The sequence below is a fragment of the Podarcis vaucheri genome (assembly GCF_965113315.1).
Source record: "Podarcis vaucheri genome assembly, chromosome: Z".
In the NCBI taxonomy this organism is placed as follows: domain Eukaryota; kingdom Metazoa; phylum Chordata; class Lepidosauria; order Squamata; family Lacertidae; genus Podarcis; species Podarcis vaucheri.
Window position 1 is genome coordinate 45,584,965 of NC_138758.1, and position 24,190 is coordinate 45,609,154.

The following is a 24,190-nucleotide window of genomic DNA, read 5'->3' on the forward strand; positions in this document are numbered from 1 at the left end:
TTACCTTTTAACCTAGACTTCCATAATTCAGTTATCCAAAGTACTACATTCATTCTTGGTTTCACATGTTTTAAGACAGAACTTCTTTGCTACATTGCTCTTGTTCTCCCTCTTGCAAACTCAGTTAATGTTGCTATTATTCAGTGTTTCTAATTTTCTGTCATTCCCTGACAAAATGAATCTCATTTCAAAGCCGAACATGCTTATTTACAAACATTTTCCTCCTATGTTCCAAATCCTCTATCACTTTGTGACGATCACTCCAAACCTAGCAATGTGTGTGCTTGGTGAAGGAAAAAAAATATCTAAAGATACAGTAAAGATCTGAAACATGTCAAGACCGCAGACTGCAAAAGCAAAGGTGGGATTAATTCTCCCTACCCTGCCAGTCCTTCAATATCCAGTCAGTAAATTATGCTTAGGCATTTTGCTCAGGGCTACATAACCAAGAAGTAAATAAATAAAAACCAAAGGTTTTCTGGCTTAGACAACAGCTTGCTACTTCATGCTATGATTCATCCTAGCCAAGTATACATTTCATTTTGCTTGTATAAGACAATGAAAAATTAGGATGCGCAGACCACAGGCACCTTCTATACACTTCCCTGAAGAACCTCTCTAGTTAAGTGTCCATTTCTGATAGACGAAGCGCAGCATTCAAGTAACCATGGCAAGGAGACCAGGCCAACCAATGTGACAACACAGCAATGGACTAGATGTGCTTTTGGCCCGATCTGAAAGGGTTCTTACTCGTTAAAATTGCTTTACACTTATTTCCAAGTGTTGTAAGTTAGAAGCCCAGACTCATCAACAGCATGAGCAATAAATAACTGTGAGAGCTGAAAGATCTGTTCCCTGCCTTGCATGCCTTTTTCCACCTGACCTGGAAGGGCAGGGCCTGACTGACTCCAGCTACAAAAGCTGAGGCTGTGGAACACAACCTTGGGATCAGGTATTGTTTAGGGAGGATTGTTGAGGGGGGGGGCTGTTGTTACTTTTGTTGTTAATTTTTTGTATCTTTACTTTGGATCTTATGATTTATGGGGAAATTGTTTAATTTGGTTGTGCACTTTTTGATGTTTTGTTAATTATTCATGACTACTTTATTTTAAAATATTTTTATTAATAATTTCAACATATCATATTCACTATTTCCCCCCTTCCCCCTTAAAAGCCTCCCCCCACAAAGACTTCCCTCAGCTCCTCTCTCTGATTTATCAGCACGTTATTCTCTGCATGTTATAAAATTGTACATATCCTTACATTAACTATCTTTTTTATAAGATATTTATTAAGATTTTCAAAATATTACAAAATAAAAATTAAAAAAAGGAAAAATACAAAATAAAAACAATTAAAAACAACTCAATCTTTCCATTACTTATTTTTCAATAGCTTGTTTCCCGGACCTCCTCACACCTCCCTTTTTTGTATTCCAGTTCAGTTTGTTGGTTCAGCAAATCCTTCCCCTCTTTGTTTATCCTAATCTTTAATCTTAAAATATTATAACATTAAATCTTTACCTATTAGTAATCCATTTTTCATATTCCCTTATAGTATTGCAACTAAAAACCCCTTAGTTTCTATCCAACATCGTTCTAACATTCATTAATTTTACAATATTTCTGTAAATAGTCTTTAAATTTCTTCCAATCTTCTTCCACCGACTCTTCTCCCTGGTCTCAGATTCTGCCAGTCATTTCCACCAGTTCCATATAGTCAATCACCTTCATTTGCCATTCTTCCAGAATGGGTAGATCTTGTGTCTTCCAGTACTTTGCAATGAGTATTCTTGCTGCTGTTGTGGCATACATAAAAAAAGTTCTATCCTTCTTTGGCACCAATTGGCCGACTATGCCCAGGAGAAAGGCCTCTGGTTTCTTCAAGAAGGTATATTTAAATACCTTTTTCAATTCATTATAGATCATGTCCCAGAAAGCCTTAATCCTTGGGCATGTCCACCAAAGGTGAAAGAATGTACCTTTAGTTTCTTTACATTTCCAACATTTATTGTCGGGCAAATGATAGATTTTTGCAAGCTTGACTGGGGTCATGTACCACCTGTATATCATTTTCATAATATTCTCTCTTAAGGCATTACATGCCGTAAACTTCATACCTGTGGCCCATAACTGCTATTTATCATGTTATCAACCGATAAATTTATGTATGTTTATTCAAACCCTGCCAAGGAGTCCAGTTCATTTTGCTCATTTTGTTGTCTTTTTAGATAATTTGTAAAAAGCTCCCATCCTTCCTTAAAGTCACAGCTGTCCTTGTCCCACAGTTTGTTTGTCAATTTAGCCAGTTCTGCATAACTCATCCATTTTTCTTGCCACTGTTCTTTCATTGGGATTTCCTTATTCTTTCCATCCTTGTGCTATCAAAACTCTTGCCGCTGTTGTAGCATACATAAATAAGTTCTTTATTTTTCTTGGCAGGTCTTGTCCTAGAATCCCTAACAGAAATGCTTCTGTTTTGTTTTTACAAATGTCATTTTAAACATTTTTTTCATGACAGAATCCTAGAACTGCATCTAGTCAAACCCCGGCAATGCAGGAATATTTTGCCCAATGTGGTGTTCAAACCCCCAACCCTGAGATTAAGAATCTTAACATGAGTCAATGGTGTGATATAGCAGCAAAAAAAACACCTACTGCTATTATCTGAAGAAGTGTGCATGCACACGAAAGCTCATACCAAGAACTAACTTAGTTGGTCTTTAAGGTGCTACTGGAAGGAATTTTTTTTTATTTTGCTATTTTAGGCTGCATCAACAGAAGTATAGTGTCCAGAGCAAACAAAATGATACAAGTGAAATGACTGACTGATATCATCATCACCACTTCGCCCCCCCAAAAACTATGAACCACACTTTTCCAGTATCACAATTTCCAGGCCCTGACATAAATGAAAGGATTAAAGGTCAGATTAACAAGGTGTGAATAACCTACCTCCATTCACCACTTGGCAGTGGGGGTGGGGTGAAAGATGGAGATGCACATTACAGAGGCGGAGAGGAAAAGCAAACAAAGATAATTAATTTTAAAAGGCAAGAGGCTAGCATTTACGAAATAGTAGGAACTGCTGGGGGGAGGGGAGAGAATAGCCAAATAAGCTTTCTAAATTCCCAAGGAAAGGTACACAAATGTTGGGGGGAGTGAGGTGATTGCATCATTAATAGACCTTGCACTAGGCCTTGTGACACTAGTGCAATTAAATGTCACACAGCCACAATTGCAACAGATATGCTAGCTAAATGTTGCACTTTGGATACTGAAAACATAATTTCCCTTCAACAGAAGAATTGCCTCACTCAGTGCTTTTTTTCTTTAAAAAATGTTTAGGGGGGGGAATCACCATTTTATAGTTCAAATCGGGGGAAATAAATACAGTAAATGGACAAAACCACAAAGACTGACAAAATGTTTAGGGGTATGCATGCTCCTGCATCGCCCCAACAATGGCCTCACTTATGTCTTAGTGGCCAAGTGGAGATTTGCTAATGGTGGCACACTATACTAAAATGCCTGTCCACTGCACTAACCAAGTTTCCTCAGACCATGTTCTGATAGCATGCACCTTCAGAAGAATTGCCCCCCTCCCAATGCAGAAGCTGTCTTAATAGTGAATCAGACCGTTGGTATTGTCTACACTAGCAGTGGGAAAACTTTGGCTGCCCAGACATTGTCAGATTCCAATTCCCAGTCATGGCCAATAGGTGAGGAAGGGAAGGCTCCCTATGCCTAGACTATATACAGTACCAACTGGTAGCACCTCTCTTATAATTTCAGCTACAAGCCTTTTGCACCCCTTCCTAGAGATGTCAGGGCTTCAGTCTGCAACTGCCTCTCTGCAAAGCTTATGTTGTTGTTGTTGTTGTTGTTGTTTGGTCGTTTAGTCGTGTCTGACTCTTCGTGACCCCATGGACCAGAGCATGCCAGGCACTCCTGTCTTCTACTGCCTCCCGCTGTTTAGTCAAACTCAGTTTAGTCAAACTGCAAAGCTTATATTCTACCTTTATCTACATCCACAGAAGTAGTAGTGGACAGCATGGTTGCATGGGGACACTCACCTAACCTCTGTTCACATCACTGCTGCCTACCAGGAGGCAGAGGGGAAGGACAGAAGTAACAGCAAGTGTGGTGCAGTACAAATGCACCAGCAGAAGCAAATCCAAAACTCCCACCTCTGCAATGGCAGAGCATTGACCTCAATTTTGCCTCACACCTCTACCTCAAGGTAAGCAGCAGTGACACAACCAAAAGGAGATCAGGTGAGCCCACTATACCATTCACAGAATGCTCCTACTGACTGCTCTACAGAATTCCTTTCCTTCCTGTCTGTAAATGAGAATAGTCATCTATTTCACTGATGCTTTTAAGAAAGTAGTTTGTGTCTTGATTGTGCAAATTAGACATGCTATCGGTAAAAAATGGTAGTCTACAAAGATGGTAGTCTACAAAGAAGAAGCAGACCACCATTGCCAACCAACCAGTTTGAGTCCGACCCTTATTTTCAACAAAATGATTCAAACCAGAATCAGAATCTGTTCCTTATTTCCTTTATTCCCCTCAGTGTGAATGTAAGTAGACATAGCTCAGTGCCCGACACTGTGACACTGTTGGAAAGACCAAAGGCATGCATGCTGACAGAATGACTCCTGCGTGTTGGCAGGTTCCCTCAAAAGCGAGAGCACCTCATCCTTTGACTCGGGAGACATTAACTCAATTCCCACCACAGGGAGTTCTCAGGCTGTGTCTTGCTTCCATCACAATTTCCCTTCAGTAGTTTTGCTCAGCAGGATTCGTTCTGTTCTGTGGGAGGCAAGTGCTCTTCAGTCTGGAAGCTCGCTACTCTACTTGATATGACTATTTTGGTCATATCCAATGGAAACAATTATGTTAATGGTACTATTTGGGGCACAAATTCTGAGCTTTTTTATACCCAAGTAACAAAATCTGTGTCCTTTGAGGGATGCCCTAGCAAAAACAATAGTTGGGAACAGGGCTTTCTTTTCAGCTGGAACTTGCCGGAAGTATCTATCAGGTGGGCACCATTGCCATTGTAAGTGAACAAGGAAGACGTTCATGGTGAGTTCCGGCACCTCTTTTTCTAGAAAAATAGCACTGGTTGTGAACCAGCTTCTGCACTGAAGAAGCCAAGTTTGCTTCAGAGCACAACAGGGGCTGATCAAACACACATTTGCAGTTATTCGTGTACATTTTTATTTACTGCTCTTCCACCACAGCACTCAAGGCAGATCTCTGTTTAATGTACAGTGGTACCTAGGGTTTAGTACTTAATTCGTTCCAGAGGTCCATTCTTAACCTGTAACTGTTCTTAAGCTGAAGAGCCACTTTAGCTAATGGGGCCTCCCACTGCCACCACATTGCCGGAGCACGATTTCTGTTCTCATCCTGAAGCAAAGTGCTTAACCCAAGGTAATATTTCTGGGTTAGTGGAGTCTGTAACCTGAAGTGTATGTAACCCAAGGTACCACTGTAGTTGCTAACAACATAGCAGACATGACACAAAAATGATATGCAGAAAGAAGAAATTATGCAAATTCAGATCTTACCAGCTACAGTCATACCTCATGTTATGTTTGCTTCATCTTACGTTACTTCCAGGTTTCGCCAATCGCGCTTTGCGCATGCACACAAGCGCCAAATCAAGCCGCGCACCTGCGCAGATACAGCACTTCAGGTTGCGGGCTTTCCATGTTGCGAACGGGCCTCCGGAACGGATCCCATTCGCAATCAGAGGTACCACTGTATTTTATCTTTTCGTTTTAAGAAAGCTCCAACCTGCACCCTTTCCTAACCCACACAATCTAGTGATTAAGTTCACAAAATGCAGCTGTGTAGGTCATTTTGGTATCTGCATTCAAGGATATAAAAACAATTGCAAACCAGGGGGAAATAGTCAGATTCCTGGACAGATCCATGAAATCTAAATTTATAAAACAAACAGGCTATTTCATAGATCTGTGCACAAGTCAGACTTGTGTTAAGAATTTGCAGATTATAGCTACCATCTAAGGAGATAAAAGGTCATGGGTGGCACTGTGGTCTAAACCACTGAGCCTCTTGGGCTTGCCGATCAGAAGGTCGGTGGTTCGAATCCTCACGACGGAGTGAGCTCCCATTACTCAGTCCCTGCTCCTGCCAACCTAGCAGTTCAAAAGCATGTCAAAGTGCAAGTAGATAAATAGGTACCGCTCTGGCAGGAAGGGTAAACGGTGTTTCCATGTGGTACTCTAGTTTTGCCAGAAGTGGCTTAGTCATGCTGGTCACATGACGCTGAAGCTGTCTGCGGACAAACGTCGGCTCCCTCAGACAGTAAAGCGAGATGAGCATCACAACCCCTGAATCGTTTGCAACTGGGCTTAACTGTCAGGGGTCCTTTACCTTTACCTTTTTTAGGAGATGAAGGAGGAACAGTAATTCCCAAATTGCAAAGCTGTAAAATCTGAAGATGTTTTCATAGTGGAATAGTTGATTGTCTTGATCTCCTTTCAATACAGTTTTCAGGATTTTTACTCTGTGCACAAGTGGAAATATTGAAGGAAAAAAGGAGCCTGAAAAAGGTCTGGATCCAAACAACCTATTTATTTATTTATGGATTTGACTTATTTTCAACCTTTCTATCATAGAAGCTTTACCTCATAAAATGACAGAGTTGGAAGGGAACCTGAGGATCATCTTATTGGAGGGGGATTTTCAACTGGTGGCAGAGAACAGACTGTGTGACACCATGAGACAGGTGTAAAACCAAACTAAAACGAAGACTTTATTACAAAACAACAAACAGCAAAACTTCTGGGTGTTTTTCCTGCAGGCAGAGTACAAACTGCAGCTTTTTTCCTTTTGTAGCCACGGCCAGCTGCAACCAATTAACCAAGAGCTTACAGAAACTTCTTAAAGGTATACACATGTTTCTGTGCAGAATGTCTCCCAACACATCTCGTCCAGCCCTCTGCAATGCAGGAACATGCAGCTGTCTCTTATGGCGATTAATTCGAAACAGCAACCTTAGCCTTGTTAGGACCACACTCTAACCAACTGAGCTACCCGCCTCCTCTCAAAGATATCCAGGGTAGCAAACATAGAAGTGTTAAAGAAGTACATTTTTAAAATAAAATCATAAAAAACAATTAAAAATTGTGACTACGCTGAAATGGCAAAATTAACTGGGAAGTTCAGAAATCAAGAAGACAAGAACTTCTAAAAAGAATGGGGAAAGTTTATAATTTATATACACGAGATCATTGTAAGCAGGTTAAAACATTGGCAGGATTTTAACCACACTTGTAACGGAATGTATAGATAATTTAGAAAGACAAAAAAAAAAAAATCGGAGAAGTATTGATATGCAGTTGGAAAATATTATCAATAGGACGCATGGAAGGGATGGGGGGAAGTCAGGAGATTCAGAGTGATCTCGATATTTGGATTTTGAATTGTTTTTTGTTGTAAGTTTATTTTTTAAAAAATCAATTTAAAAAACAAAACCCAAAACACTATGCTAGCCTGCATCAACAGAAGTAAAGTGTCCCGACTAAGGAAAGTCATAGTAACACTCTATTCTGCCTTGGGCAGGCCACACCTGGAATACTATGTCCAATTCTGGGCACCGCAATTTAAGAAGAATGTTGAGAAGCTAAAATGTGTGCAGAGGAGGGCAAGCAAGAGGATCGAGGGTCTGGAAATTAAGCCTTATGAGGAGTACTTAAAGGAGCTAGGTATGTTTAGCCTGGAAAAGAGGAGATTGAGAGGAGATATGAAACCATCTTCAAATATCTCAAGGGCTGTCACATGGCAGAGGGAACAATCTGGTTTTCTTCTGCTCTAGGCAGTAGGACTTGAACCAATGGCTTCAAGTTACAAGAAAGGAGATTCTGACTAAACATACAGAAAAACTTTCTGACAGTAAGAGCTGTCTATGTGCATATATACATATACATATAAACATATATGCTAAATATGTCAATGAAATATGCTTAATCAGGTCTCTATCAATTTACACCAGTATAAAAAATATTCAATTCAAAGTTTTCTGAAAAGCAAATGCCACTTGGTCACTGTTTAAGAAGCACAAAGGGTTGTAGCCATAATAAGAACATTAGAATAGCTTGCAGGAACAGGCAAAAGCCCTAGAGGCCTTTGACTCTTCATGGCATATAATTATAAATAATGTATTCCTGTGTCTGAAGAGCTGTACCAATGGAGTTGCGTGTCCAAGAGTGTTCCCTCCTCTACTACAAGGTTTGTAATTTTGTCCTTGTTTGTAATTTTCAGCTGAAGTCACTCAGTTCCCTAGCAGGAGTGCTAGGATTCAGTGCTGAATCTTTTAAGGTACAGTGGTTGCCAAATAATACCGAGCTTCGTATATTTTTAAGAACATAAGAGAGTATGCTGGATCAGGCTAAAGGTCTATATAGTCCAGCATCCTGAACTCACAATGGCAAACCAGATGCCTCATTTGGGGAGGTGATGAGCAGGAACTGAGTGTAACAACTCTCTGCCCACATTTCAGTTGATCTACTTGGAACAGAACTTGGTTGGATGCTGCCAAAAGTTCCTTTAGCCATGGAGAAATATTTGTGCAGTTGTTTGAATCCAAATTAATGAGAGGTCCATCTAATCTTCTGTCTGGAGTCAGTTTAAACATTGAGTTTACTTACCTACTATTCTGCATATTTAATACTACCCATGGGTCGTAAGCCAACGTGTTGTTCTACTAGTATAACCAACTTCTTCTTGCACAGTCAAACTTCTCCTTTTTCTCCCCTTCAGCCCCACCCCACCCTCAAAACCTTCTCCAGAGGCAATCTTAATTAGAATGTAAGTCATGAAAAATAGTTTGTCTTATAGCACAATTAGAAATTGTCAGGTATTGTGTTCTGTTGAAGGGCTAACCCTTGGCTCTTGGAATGCCCATATTTGGAATGCTGTGTTAGCAGAAAAACTGACTAGCCAGCTTCAGACCCACTGACTTTTTATGCATCTTGGCCTCCTCTTCTTTCCTATATATGCCATGACAACCATACAAGAAAACCACCACAAACACACAGAGGACTATAGAGGGATTTACTGAATGAAATAAATTGTGCCTTCTTCTACATTGTATTTCTGCATTATTATTATTCGTTGTATTTCTGCATTGTATTATACATTGAAGCACCTTTTCTGTGCTTCAACGTACTTGTTCATTTGTTGCATTTTATTGCATTTGCTAGTTAAGTTTTTGAAAAATAAATGAATTCTATAAATCTGCTCTCATGGAGTGGAAGGCCCTCCAGCGCAGATTGTGAAGGTGCACAGGTAGAGGAGAGGAAAGGCAGGTTCCATTGTGCAAATGGAAATCTGTATCTGCATCATTGCATTCAGTCCCTTGTTGTTTGCAAAAATAATTTTTGTTAAAGGTTTTCTTAGTTTACAAAAGTAAGTGTGTTGTCTCTTTTCAGGTTGTGTTTTCTACAGATCAGTTACATTTGTTGTGAGACATTAGTGTTGTATGCAGTGTAAGATTGGGAAGAGAAGAGGGGTGGTGGGGTGGTGGTAAAGCTTATATTCTTCTACTTAATGGGGGGAGTGTCAGAGTCAACTGGGTAGGTTCTCTTTCTATTTGATTGTTAAATTTCCTTGATAGTGAGAGGTATTGGGGGGCAGGGTGAGGTTGGTTGTCTGCGGTGGGTTTTGTTTGCATTGGGGGGGAGGCTTGTTGGGTCAAGTAAGACAAATTCATTCATATGTTGTTGGTGGGTTCTTGCTGTTGTCTTGTTGGACTGTGTATGTGATAAAGGGGAGCCATACTGGGATGAAGGCATCCTCTTCTATTTGCCCCCGTGTCAGTCTCAATTTTTTGTTAGTTTTTTCTAATAAGGCTGTTTCCCATATGACTTGGTACCAGTTGTCTATGTTCACTCCTGACAGGGCTCTCCGGTGTCTGGCTATGAGGCTTCTGACTGCTGAAAGTAGGTGGGTTATAAGCTCTTTGTAATGTGAGTGGTCATTATGATCTTGGAAACTGTTCAGTAGGGCCAGTTCTAGGGTGAGTTCTAATCCTTTTTTAGTTATTTTGCATATCTCTTGTAGGACTGTTGTTCAGAAGGGTTGGATTCTGGGGCATTCCCACCACATGTGGAGGTATGTGCCTGTGGAGGTGGAGCTTCTCCAACATTTTGGTGAAGTTCCTGGGTGTATCACCAGTTTCTGTGGTGTTAAGTACCATCTGTATGTGAGTTTCAGCATGGGTTCCCTTCTTTTGGCTGAGATGGATTTAAAGGGAGGATTAGATCACATTCCAGTTCATTGGGTGGGGTAAATTTCATAGCCTATGTCATGCTTTTTGATTGCACTGAGGGAGTTTGTGGGGCTTTGGAGCAATATTTTATATATTATGGATACCATCCCCTTGTCTTGTTCCTTTGTTGTTGGGAGAAGGTTTTCAAAGGTGGTTAAGGATCTAGTTGCTGCTGCTTTTACAACTGGATTGTTTAAGAGGGCATGAAATTGGTGGTGTGTTAGCCAGGGTATTTGGGTGTCCCTTAATTTGTCTTGTATTTCTTGTGCTGTTGGCTTGCCAGGTTTTTACCTGGAGGTTTTGTGCTGCATAGTGGATGCCGAACCAAGGGGAATAGTGGGGATGGGATTGGGGACAGTTTGCCTACTTGTTCCTTCTATGCTTTAAGCATGGTCTTCGTGAACCAGTTTAATGTTGTGGGAATTTTCCTTAGTTTGTTTGAGAGGAATGGGTATGGTGTGGTGGGTGTGTTTTCAAATATGTCTCTTTCCAAGTGTACCCACTGTTTTGTCTCATCCTCTAGAATGTAAGGGAATATGTGGCGTACTTGACTGGCGATGTAGTATAGTTCTATGTCAGGGATTCAGCCCCTTGTGAAAACCTTTCCTATACTCACTCTTATCAGATCATCAACTCATATCAGATAACAACCCTAAAAGGACAGAAGGCTGTCCTTGCGCAACACAGTAGAATTCAAGCCCAGAAAATTTACCTTTAATTTACAAAGTGAATTTATTGATAAACACCCTTACCACACCCATGCAAGCTGGTGACACACTCACATTCTGCTCTGCTAACCTAGCATTTCACAGTTCAAGAAAATGAGATGGAACATAAGGTAGGTACAGAATAATACGAAAGAAATATTATGGCTGCCGACAAAATTACGATATATATTTGAAAGAGTAGAGACCTTCTCATATAAAAGGTCTAAAGATCAGAGCCAGCAGTCTTTTATGGTGATGAAAATGACAAAAGATAGAAAAAAGATATGCGCTGCAAGATATCAGTGCATCCTGAGCTACAGGAAACATCTATAAGCATTTATGGGGAGGGGAGCAGTCTCTTACATCTACCTAACAAAAGCACACTTTTTGGTATGAACTCAAAACGGAGTGAACAAAGTTTGTTTCTCCAATGTACAGTGTGAACATTTCTTTTATTGGAGCCACACTAAGATAGGGCAGAACAGAGAGGCAAGTTTATGGAGAACACAGAAAGCTGCTGATTCCATGGGCAAAAAAGGCTGACCACATATGTATTTTAACAGCTCCCAGGAGACTAAGAAAACGAAGTCGGGAGCAGGGTTTTCTGACAGAGATCCCCTGCAGTAATCATGCAAACAAATCCACAAAGCTATTTTTGGGCTCTGATGGGTAGCTGGAATAATTATCCCCACACTCATACAGGCTACTTAAAAATAAAAATTTTAAAACTACTGTAAGCCAAATTCAGTGCTGAAAACTTCTTGTAGAAGCATTTCCATCCAGTCACCAACACCCCCTAGTGGGCTAAAATACTTCTCTGACATGTGATGAGTAAAAAGAACTGTCATAACTTTTCAACAGTTACAGCTATGAGTTAAGGTATGATTGATGCCCCTAAAGGACATGTCATCAATTATTTGCATCCTAGACCAAGACAGCAAGAGGTAATGCTTGGATTGTTGCACTTACTTTTGTACACTAAAAAGAAATCTTATTTCTACTTTCCCTGCAATACTAAGCTGGGATGTGGTGTGGGTATGTTTATGTGTGCCAGCATGCAGCTGACTTTGGGGAGGGCACAAAAATATTAATGTTGGTACAAACTGATTGGGTCACACCCTATAAGGACTTCTCTAAAACATATGAATGGGCATAAAATGAGAAATGCAGTTCAATGCACAATAAATATAAGTAATGCATCTTAAAACTTTGAGCTGACAGTGGGCTGATCAGTAAAAGGTTCTTGGGGTTGTAATGGCTACCTCAACAAAAGCATCCCAGTGTCTGCTGGCAGCTGTGAAAAAAAGGAAAATTCCATGATAGGGATCAAAGAGACTAGAAATAAAACAGCCAATATTGCAATGCCTTCATACAAACTTATGTTGCAACCACACTTGGAATACTGCGCACAATTCTGTTCACATCTCAAAAAGGTTATTGTAAAGTTGGGGAAAATACAGAAAAGGGCAACCAAAATGTTTGTGGGCAAGAGCAACCCCCCTTGGAAGACAAGTTTCAATATATGGGACATTTTATTTGAAAAGCAGAAATGGGGAACTTGCAGTTTTTGGCCTAATTTCAAGAAGGTGGCAAGGGAAGGCGTAGGGCAGAGAGAGTAAACAGAGAAAAGCTTGTGCACTGCCCATTATTGGTTTCAGCCCTGACCATTAATGATAAGTGGTTGCTAACAGATGACATCAGAGGAATTCAGAAAAAAAAGTTCCCTAACCATTCTTTTCATGCAGATAAGATGAACAATCATAGAATTTGCATCATGTGGAAACAAACAAATGGGAGTGGGCTTTTTTTCCTTCCATACACTCACAGAAGATGTAGTGATGGCCAGCGCACATTTATAGAAGACTGACTCTAAACGCTGGCACAGGAATTTCTCTCAACTGCAAGGGCAGCAATAGCTGATGCTGTTTTCTAAAGCGATGTTCCTGTTATTCTCCAGGAAACTGCATTTCTTTGCATCGGGCTAAGCAACCCAGTCCCCACAGATTCAAGTCTTATTAGTTTAATGTGGCAAGCACACAAGTTCTTGGAATCAGGACGACAACCTCAGCCTGCCATTTCATGCTTCCTAGTAACAAGCAAGCTAGATCATATGCAGTCAGGCTTAGGGCTGCTTCACACATAACAGAATCAGCACAATGTTATTCTGAAACGTGGAGGATAATTGCAGCTCTCTCTTTCCCCCCTAATGCCTGTGGGTAGAGAATAAGTCTAAAGTGATCCTGATTAGTAGACAGATTTCACTCCAGTCTAGGATGGGTCATGTTTTTCTTTATATGCAAACAGCAGCAGCAGCAACAACAACAACAGATTGTGATGGGGGTGCCTCTGAAAAGAGACTGGCAAATTTAGGATATGGCCAAATGTGGTCTCCAAGTCTCTGTTTGGTCATCAGGACTCTCTCCACACCTGGGCTACACCCTCTTCTCAGGTCATATCCATTACCAATGCAGCTTTACACCCTCATTGAGTACATTTGCCTGGCTGGAGTATCTCCTTGAACTCTTGCTCACTTGGATGAAAAATAAAGAGGGCTATGTTCAAGTGTGTAGAAACTAGCCTGCTGTACAAAAGTAAATTTGTTGTTCTGCCCACTTTTGCCTTTCACCCCCAAGTCCCCCAAATCTGCTTTATCCTCGAAATGGGGTATGAACCAGCCCCAAAAAAACACTACTAAATACTGCATGGAAGATACAAAATGCCAAGCAGATCTAGCCAGGTCCTTGAAATTTTTAACCAGTGAAACCGGAAGACACCTCACCTCCCAAATACCTAATACCAACCTTGAAATTCCGAAACAACAAAGGGCTTTCACTCTGGCCCATCGCCAGGCCCTCCCTTCAGCCATCCAGAAAGGCCTCTTTAGGAAGATGCTGTATGAGGAGAGAAAATGCCCATGTGGCTCAGGGCAACTGGAAACAACAGAACATGCCTTTTTTCACTGCTAATAATATACACGTGTGAGGTTCATCTTGCCTATACAGTCGTACCTCAGAAGTTGAATGGAATCTGTTCCGGAAGTCCATTCAACTTCCAAAATGTTCAGAAACCAAGGCATGACTTCTGATTGGCTGAAGTCAATTGCAAGCTGTGGAAGCCATGTTGGACGTTCAGGTTCCAAATAATGTTCCCAAACCGGAACACTCACTTCTGGGTTTGCAGCATTTGAGAGCCAAAATGTTTGACTCACAAGACGTTCGGGATCCAAGTTATGACTGTACTACATAAATTTCCAGGTTGTACAGAACAGCTTTATACCTCCATACTACTTCAAGATAAAAACCCAGATGTTACATACTCAGTTGCCAGATTTTGCGCTGCCATGATGGATATTCGTCAAAGGATGGTTTGTGCCACAAACTAGGCCTAAACTGAAGGTCCAAAATGCAAGACCTGTGCTCCTTTACATTCTTTCCCTTATATTCGCTTTAACCATTTGTCCTTGTCTTTATCTTTTTGAGTGATGCATGGTATAATAAGGTTATGTTTAAAATTCTACAAGGCAGACTTAAGCTGTATGTGGCCCGAGAACTCCTAGAAGTAGAAGCTGGATTTCAAAGGGGCAGAGGAACCAGAGACAAAATTGCAAACATGCGCTGGATTATGGAGACAGCTAGAGAGTTCAAGAAATACATCTACTTGTGCTTCATTGACTACGCAAAAGCCTTTGAACTGTGTGGACCACAGCAAACTATGGCAAGTTCTTAAAGGAATGGGAGTGCCTGATCACCTCATCTGTCTCCTGAAAAACCTTTATGTGGGACAGGAAGCTACAGTTAGAACTGGATATGGAACAACTGATTGGTTCAAAATTGGGAAAGGAGTACAACAAGGCTGTATATTGTCTCCCTGCTTATTTAACTTATATGCAGAATACATAATGTGAAAAGCTGGAATGGATGAATCCCAAGCCAGAATTAAGATTGCCGGAAGAAAAATCAACAACCTCAGATATGCAGATGACACAAAGTGATGGAAGAAAGTGAGGAGGAATTAAAGAACCTCTTCATGAGGATGAAAGAGGAGAGCGCAAAATATGGTCTGAAGCTCAACATCAAAAAAAACGAAGATCATGGCCACTGGGCCCATCACCTCCTGGCAAGTAGAAGGGGGAGAAATGGAGACAGTGAGCGATTTTACTTTACTTTCTTGGGCTCCATGATCACTGCAGATGGTGACAGCAGTCCCCCCATGGACTGCAAGAAGATCAGACCTATCCATTCTGAAGGAAATCAGCCCTGAGTGCTCACTGGAAGGACAGATTGTGAAGCTAAGGCTCCAATACTTTGGCCACCTCATGAGAAGAGAAGACTCCCTGGAAAAGACCCTGATGTTGGGAAAGATTGAGGGCACAAGGAGAAGGAGACAACAGAGGTCAAGATGGTTGGGCAGTGTTCTCAAAGCTACCAGCATGAGTTTGACCAAACTGCGGGAGGCAGTGGAAAACAGGAGTGCCTGGCATGCTCTGGTCCATGGGGTCACAAAGCGTTGGACACGACTAAATGACTAAACAACAACAACAACAACGATGGTATAATCACCTTTTAATTATTAGTTTTTATCCCTTACCTGTTTTAAGTCTTATGTGTACAGTTTATCCGTATGTTTCATCTTATGCTGGTTTGTGATCCAAATAAAGTTCAATACTACTGATACTACATGCCAATGTTTGAGTATTAATTCTGTGGACAAACATGAAAAATCAAATGCACCTGCTATTCTGTGCTCCAAAATGTTAGTCCATTTCTGGAATAGACTCTCCCTGTTGATGTTGGTCATTTTCCTAACTGCGTTTTTTATTATGTGTTCTGCGTATCCCCTGTTCAAAAATTGTCTGGCCGATCAGGGCTGGCTGAATGCTGCACAGGCGAGGGTTAAACTGCTTACTGGAGCCTCCCCCTCCTCAGTTCAGCCCTTAAAACAGGCAGGCAAGCAAGCAGGCAGTGCTGCTATTGGCTTCTTCTATCTCTCACACACATATAACAAGCAAAGCAGACACACAGTTGCTGCTCACACTGCCAATTTCTCATCTTCTTCTCCGCTCCTTTCAGGGTCTCCCCCTCCTCCCAACAAAATCTGCTCCAGCAGCAAAGCCCATCCCTCTGGCAGGTTCAAGGAAGACAGGCTGTGGGGAGGAGCGTGGGGTGAGTTTCACAACTATTTGAGGAAAGAGCGAGTCTGAGCCCTGTGGGACTGGTGTCTCTACACAGGCAAGGTCTACCCTTCTCTCAGTGGATATGAGCGAGGTGAGACCAAGACTGATGGAGACAAAGGGACCGAGGGAGGGACAGAGGGAGGGAAAAGGCAGCTGCTTGCTCTTCCCCACCACCTCCTCTTGCTTGCCCTAATCATCATAAACACCACAGCTCCTCTTTGCTCCCACCAGGCAGCTACCCAAGACAGCCGACCATGCGACTCTGGTGGATGGGCAGGGAGTCACCTCTGCTCAGAGTTTCACACCCACCCCCTTCGCTTCTCATCCAGCATCTACCAGCGGTTCTCAACCTGTGGGTCCCCAGATGTTGTTGGACTACAACTCCCATCATCGCTGAGCTCTGGCCTTGCTAGCTAGGAGTGATGTGAGTTGTAGTTCAACAACATCTGGGGACCCACAGGTTGAGAAAGGCTGAAAGAAGTCTTTCTTTCTTTCCTTTTTTTAATGTATTTTTATTAAAGATTTATTGGTTTACAAAAGTATGTGCAATGTCTCTTTTTTCAAGTTACATTTTCTACAAGTCAGTTTCATTTGTTGAGACATTAGTGTTCTAAAACAGTCTTTCTGAAGCAAGCCGGGCAGGGATCAGGTGGTGCTGAGGTCGGGAAACAAAGAAGTTTCTCCACTTCTCACAGACGGCTCAGGTGCAAAGCAAGCGACCGGAAAGCTTAGTTTGGTCATATTTGAGCAGTTCTCAGGCATGTAACGCACCTGGTGAATGGTGAATTCCAAATGCTAGTTGTATTCAATGTTGGTCCTACTCAGAGCAGACTTACTGAAATTAATGAATGCAACTAACTTATATGTATTCATTTTAATGGATCTACTCCGAGTAAAACCTATGTATCAAAAAACCTCATTTTTCTCTTAGCAACAGCAGAAATGGCAATGAAGTGGCTTAGTCATGCTGGCCACACGACCCAGAAAAACTGTCTGTGGACAAACATTGGCTCCCTTGGCCAATAAAGCGAGATGAGCGCCACAACCCCAGAGTCATCTGCGACTGGACCTAACTGTCAGGGGTCCTTTACCTTTACCTTTTTAGAATGCGTGTAGCCAGGATTTCTGTTAGGAGGCTGCCTTTATATTAGGGAGGGGGTAAAAACCTCAGTTATTTAAGTATTTATTATTGATTTACTTGATTTAGTGGGGGCAGCTGTCCCCCTACCCCCCCCCCCGGCTACACCAATGGTGGTAGAGTGCTGTGACTATGTGCAAAGTTGCTCTGTTGTGATGTCTTGGGTGGGGTGGCCCTCAATGCAGGAGCTGCTAATATCCTTTCTGCTGAAGTTTGTAAGAGGGCAACGATTTACTCCAGGTCCAGTGCACTGGCCATGATTAGAGGAGTTAGGGTAGACCCTAGTGCTGCCCGCAACCCTACTAATTTGGTCAGCCTCTGGTGTATCTTTCACAGAAGCAGCATACAGTGGTACCTCAGGTTAAGAACTTAATTCGTTCTGGAGGTCAGTTCTTAACCTGAAACTGTTCTTAACCTGAGGTTCCGCTTTAGCTAATGGGGCCTCCTGCTGCCGCCGTGCAGCCGCAGCACGATTTCTGTTCTCATCCTGAAGCAAAATTCTTAACCTGAGGTACTATTTCTGGGTTAGTAGAGTCTGTAACCTGAAGCGTCTGTAACTGAAGCGTCTGTAACCCAAGGTACCACTGTACTCAATCCACTTCAACCAGCGTGACGGGTCTTTCACCAAATCCTGCAACCTCATCACCCAGTGTAACTGAGAGTATAAAATTGTGCTTTTAGTGAGAGAAATACATTCAATAGAAAGTTCTACTTGGCAATTTTTGTATTATTTTAAAGTAAAAACAAAACAAAACAGCATTTAAATTCACTGGGGAAGGGTTAAAAGGACCCCAGTGTGGAGAAATCTGTATTTTTCATCAGCATTATACTTTCCCTGATCAAAGAAAAAAAATGCTTTAAACAAAACTAAGCCAGTGATCTAAAGACTGCCTAGGACAGCTGTACTTCAGGCATATATGTGTACCTACACAACAGCCTGACACATTTAAGTTTATGCAAGACATGTGAGGGGGTCTCACAACCACAGCTAGTTAAGCACCAATCAGTGGCAGCACAAAGCCAAGCAGATCCACAAATTATAGCAAGGTTTTGAAGCGTCAGTGAGGGGAAGAAGCTGGTAGATAAAAGAGGAGCTGTGTGGAGATCAACAGACTGCCTTTGCTGTTCTGCCAAAGCAGAGAGCCTGCCTGCTTCTGGATGCAGAATTCTAAACAGTTTACTTTTAGTGAGGATAACAAGTTAGCTATGATACACACGACAACCTTGACAAGGCCTGGCAAGAACACACCATGTTAGAGCAAAAGAGCAACAAGGTATACACAGGATGACAGACGTTTGTTCCTTTCTCTTCTTCCCACTAGACTAGAGAGAACCTTAGAAGCTTGGAGCAAACACACAGAGACACTCAAGTGACAGACCATGACAACTAGAATGAGAATAATCAGAACAAAATATTTATATACAAGATGCTTATTAGAACAAAGCCTTTGCTTTGCGCAACTCTCATACTCCACCATTCAGCTTCGAAACAGAGTCTTTTAAGGATGCCATCTGCCACGCTGGAGATGAGGAGAGTTTCCTCCAAAGCAAGAGATACTGGGCAGGTTTGCAGATCTTGTTCCAAAACCAGGCGAAGAGAACAGAAAGGAGGGGGACATGGAACACACCAGGAAGCAGAAGAAGGGAAGGGGGGAAATTACAAAGCACTAAAAGATAATTAAGCTATCAATTGCAAGAGAAGGAAATCAAGCCACAGCAAAGTGACAGCAGCACTAAAGAGACTCCTGCCTCAGCATAAAGAATGTCTTTTTACAAAATTCAAAGTGTTTGGCAGCTTGGAAAGGGGGCAGGGAAGAGGGAAGATACTTTCCATTTGAAGATGTGGCCTATATTTAAACATCCACAGGGACAAAGGTAACAATCCTTGAGGGATGGAAATGACAATTTACTCAGTCCAGCACACACTGCAAGGGAGGAATAGGAGATGGCAAGAAAACCCATAAACCGCTTAGCATCTCCAAATGAACCCATCGCAAAGCTCTGGAAACTGTATGGAAATCATATTGACAAAACTTGTTTCTGCCCAAGGCATTCTCTCTCTCTCTCTCTCTCTCTCTCTCCCCCCCCCCCATGAACAGAAATAAGACATAAGCCAAATCATTAACAGTCAATCAATAGTGTTAGCACTCTTAGTTGTCCTAACCAGGAGCAGAAGAAACCAGAAACCAGGGATAGCAACTTGAAGAACAAGTTGTCCAGCAGCTTTGCCAGCAGTTATCCCAGCCTCTCCACTGTTGCCTAGAGCAACTGTAGGTCAAACACGTGCTTAGAATCCTATTCATATACTACAGAATACCAACCAAACAAGTCTCATTATTGTTCCCCTATACACCAACCTCAACTGAAGCAAGCCTCCAGGCCACACATCTAAGAATCACCTTTCATAACATTCTCACTCACTGGAGCACAGTCACCCTTCTCCTGACCCTCAATGCCTACCCGCTCCACAGTTCTCAGTCATTCTGCTTTGGTCCATGGTGGTGCCACCAATATTTCGTTGCAAAGACACTCCCTTACCACCACCACCAATCCACATTCCATCCCACCCTCTGCCACTCTCCAGAGCACAGCAAACTTGCATTTACCTCCCTTATTCTGAGTACTATTTATTTAGATCCACCGCAAGATTTTCCAAATGTACATGACAGGTTGTTCAAGTGGCAAAATATATTCTTTTTTAAACAAAACTTATTATTATTTATTTATAAAATCCTAGCAAACATAAAAGAAAAATAATAATCACATTACACATCTTTTAACGTGGCTAGTTTCCCCTAAGTAAAGAAAAAGTTTAAAATGCTTATAGACTATTGATACAATCTAATGCAGACAAGCTGCGCAACATTTTAATTTAGGTTTTTTTATGCTTCCTAACCTGGACTAGCCCTCGCAACCTAGAAAAAATTCCCATAGTCCCAAAAATGTTCAAGATAACTCCTCCTCTCTTCCCACCCCTCCCAATCTACACACACAGCTCCTCCTACACTACCGTAGGTCTTGGATCTCAGCCCCCTTTCTCCTGCTGTAGTCTGCAACTGGCTCTTTCCCTACCTGATTAACCTCCATGCCTGGTATACTACCCCACAAGGCCATCATATTATGCATTCACGTCCATTCCCAGGACATTCTCATGACTGGTACTTTGCACATTGCATCCTAGTACATCATCTCCTTCTTTCCTGCCAAAGAAATTGCTGCAGCGAGCTGTTCCACAGCTGTTATCATCACTTCTTCCCAAACCTACCCATTCCTATCAATGCCTCACTTTATCTAAGGAACATCTGCAACTGGTTCTCCATCACTTTAGGTTTGATTAAACCCTGATGCAGTATTCCAAAGCATCCTCTTCACCTGTCAGTGAGTATTATTATCAATATTATTATTATTTAGTATTTCATTTCTATACTATCTCTCACTCTGTGTCCCACCACCTACCTACCCACCCCTCGCTACTGTGCTATGGTGTGCTCCCTTCAATCCACAGAAGGGTCACCCTGGCCCAGTGTCTCCTTCTACTGAACCGTCCATTGCCATGTGAAACATATTCTTCATCCAATGCCCTTCTTCTCCAAAAAGCTTCTTGTCTGTGAAACCAGAAACACAGCACTGCATCCTTCCAGCCATCAGCACATGAGCATCCCTCCAACGCACCATTTCAAGACATGCCCTTCTCCTATTCTACTCACCAGTGTACACAATTCCTTCATCTGGCCACCTACTGTACCTCCTGAATGGTTTTTCTAATATATGCCACTGCCCTCCCGCCCACTCTGCTGAATCTTGTTCTCGCCTGCCTAAATGCACATATAATGCTTCCTGCCATTCAATACCCCATGCCTTCCCTTGTGTTATCCCCACGCACAAATCCATTTATCCTATGTGCTGGGCATTCACTACTTATGATCTTCTCCCATTCCCAGTAAGTGTGCCCATGGGGAATCTCTTTTGCAACCCATCATAGTAAACTTGCAACCCCACCCCCAAAGTAGGGTCTCTCTCCTAGACCTAGTGGGCAAATTTTTGTATGCAACAACGCAGGGAATTGGCTGCTTTTAATTTTTTACAATTCCCGGCACAATATTAATGCACAATATCTTGCCCACTGTTCCAATGCCTACTCACATGGAGACGAGATAAGCCTACCTATCTTCCAATGTGTGTTCCCACTGGGAAAGTTGGGGGTAGAAAAGTCACAACTCATGTATGGTAAGCCTTGCACTCCCCACCACATTCCCCAACCATCACGGGACAATTGGGCACCTGCTCCCCAGTGTGTTAGCCAATAAGCTGTTACAGGAATATTATTTATCTGTGTAGCTGAAGCCATTCCAATAAGCTGTTAGCAAGTGCATGTTCTTATATTTAAGATGCACAGCACCTAGCGCAACACCAGGCACCGTCATCCACTACATCTCACATCCCCATTCCAGTCCATCCTTTCAAGGAGCACCTGCAGTTCTGTGGAGTAAACCTCACATTTGCTATACATTTTTGCTCACCTCGCTCCAGACATCACCTACTCCCTCTCTGAACATTCAGTTGCAAGTAACTCGCAAAGGACTTGTTCTTGTTTTTTCAGTTGTACAGCACCTGGAGTAAGTAATGGTAGCACACTACACCCTCCTCCCCAAGAGACATTTCAGGGAAAGCAGGCAGATCTCTTTCCACCCTTCTACTTTGCTTTCCCTCACTGGGGGGGGGGTGTCAGCACCCCCCTCCACCCCTTCTGGGTGGGAGGGGGGTATGCCTGCCTTTCTTTGCTGCCTCCTCATGCCAAGAGGAGCACCTTTTCAGCTCTCCAGGCTCAAAAAAGTGGAGGCAGCGGGCATCCATGTTCTACTCCCAGCATGCCCCCAAAGGAGGGAGCAACCCCTTTGTGGGCACCTTTCTACACCCCCCCTTTTGGGGGTGTTGTACTCCTGCTACACCCATAAGGAGGGGACACTTCTTTCTATCCCCATATTGTGTGTGGTCATGAGGGCAAACCCATCTACCCTTTACACACCCTCCATGCTCACCAAGGGGTCAGGGGGAATGCATCCCTTTCTACCCTCAACCCAATGGGAGGAGGAAGGTGGGGGGCAATCTTTGCAGTTCCTTTTATGCCCCCACCCCTAGGAGGGATGTGTTTCTTGCATCATCCTGAGGGTCGTATGTGTTTGTACTACCTCCATACTCTCTTCATGCCCACAAAAAATTGGAGGGGTGGGGAGAAAGGAAAGCTTATTTATATCCCTACCCTGAGGATATAGATAGATATAAATCCCCACAATACAGGGATGTGGGAGTCTTTCTTTCTCTATCCAGGGGGTCCTATGTGCGACCTCGGTAGTCTCTTCATGCCCACAAATTTGGGGTAGAAAGCATCTTTCTCTCCCCATCCCAGGGGGTCGCCTAACTACTTTTGCAGCACCAGATAGATAGAAAAGAAAGAAATCCCACAAAAAGCAGAGGAGCTCTTTTTTGCCCCATCCCAGGGGTCGCATGCGCTACCTCCATAAATTGCGGGGAAGGGGGGGGAGAAAGAGATGCTTCTCTCTCCCCCCTCCCGCACCCCAGGGGGTCGCCTAACAACTTTTGCAGGAGCTCCCGACAGGCAGATATAAATTCCCACAAAGAAGGCGAAGAGAGCAGGACGGAGGCACCTCTAGGCAAACACCCCACCCCACTACCCTTTTCCCCTCCCACCCATCCAAGTTGTGGGTCGCTTTCCCCCGCCACCTTACCCAGCGTGAAGAAGGGAAGCTCGGTGTTGTCCAAGTCGTCCTGCACAGCTACGCGCCCGGGCAGCTCGGTCCGTACGAAGAGCAGCAGCCGCGAGTCCGCGGGAGGCGACGAGCCCGGTGAGGCGGCGGCAGCAGCCGAGGAAGACGACGACGAAGAGGAAGAATCGGCAGCCGGGGCCGCCGCTGCCGAGGATGAACCGACCGGGGGGCTCCTGCTCCCGCCGCCGCCGCTGCTCCAGGCGACGTCGCTCTCCCTCAGCACCGGCAGAGTAGACACCGTCACCGTCTTCTCCCGACACGGGCTGCCGCCGCCAGCTCCGCCGCTCCTCCCGCCGGCTCCGCCAGCTCCTCCGCCCGGTTCTACTCTCGCGGCCGCCCCCGCCGAAGGGCCCGGCCCGCTGGTCAGCAGGAGCAGCAGCGGCAGCAGCGGCGGAGGCGACGAAGAGAAGGAAGCCGAGGCGGCGGGCGCAGCGGCGGCCGCCGATGGGGAAGAGCAAGCGGCGGGCAGGAACAGGAGGAGGCGGCGGCGGCGGAGCAGCAAGGGGCGAGGGGCTGCCATGCCCGAGCGGAGAGGGGCGCGGGGCGCGCGAGGAGGTGGCTCGGACCCGGGGAGCGAGAAGGGAGCAAGGGAGCGAGAGAGAGAAGGAGCGAGAGAGAGCAGGAGGACGTCGCAGCAGCAGCAGCAGCAGCCGACGCGAGCGACTCGCCTGCCGGGCACAGCCTGCCTCGCCTGCCTCCTCCCCGCCCTTGCTCCGCCCCCGACTCAGCCGCCCCCCAGCTCGGCAGCCGCCGCCGCTGCTTTGGCTCCGCCTCGCGCGCCGGCTCTGGTTCTGGACGCTGCCGCCGCCGCTTCGCAAGCGACCTGCTTCCAAAAATCAAAGCGAGTTACTTTTGAGCCGCCCGAAAACACGCTCCGTTCGACAGGTCCCAACTTTAAAGCGCAGTCTGGGTGACTAGCCGCTTCTTGGCTCCACACACCACACACACGAGAGGGATGGAGGAAACGTGTTTTAAAATCATAGTCATTAGTAATGATATTAGTAATTAGGCTCTGTGTGTGCGCACACACATTCACAAAGTAAATAAAATGTATTTAATCATAATTGGCACTAAT

At 43.7% G+C, this 24,190-nt stretch overlaps 1 protein-coding gene across 2 annotated transcripts in view; it reads right to left on the reverse strand.

The window, feature by feature from the left end:
- Positions 1–23,807, reverse strand: part of ASTN2 (astrotactin 2) — a 672,988-nt gene extending 649,181 nt beyond the window's left edge. For both annotated transcript variants that reach the window (XM_082208795.1, XM_082208796.1), the window contains exon 1: positions 23,077–23,807. In XM_082208795.1, the coding sequence (XP_082064921.1) occupies positions 23,077–23,635 (559 nt within the window). In that variant the 5' untranslated portion in view covers positions 23,636–23,807. The remainder of the gene's footprint in view (positions 1–23,076) is intronic.
- Positions 23,808–24,190: the final 383 nt, after the last annotated feature.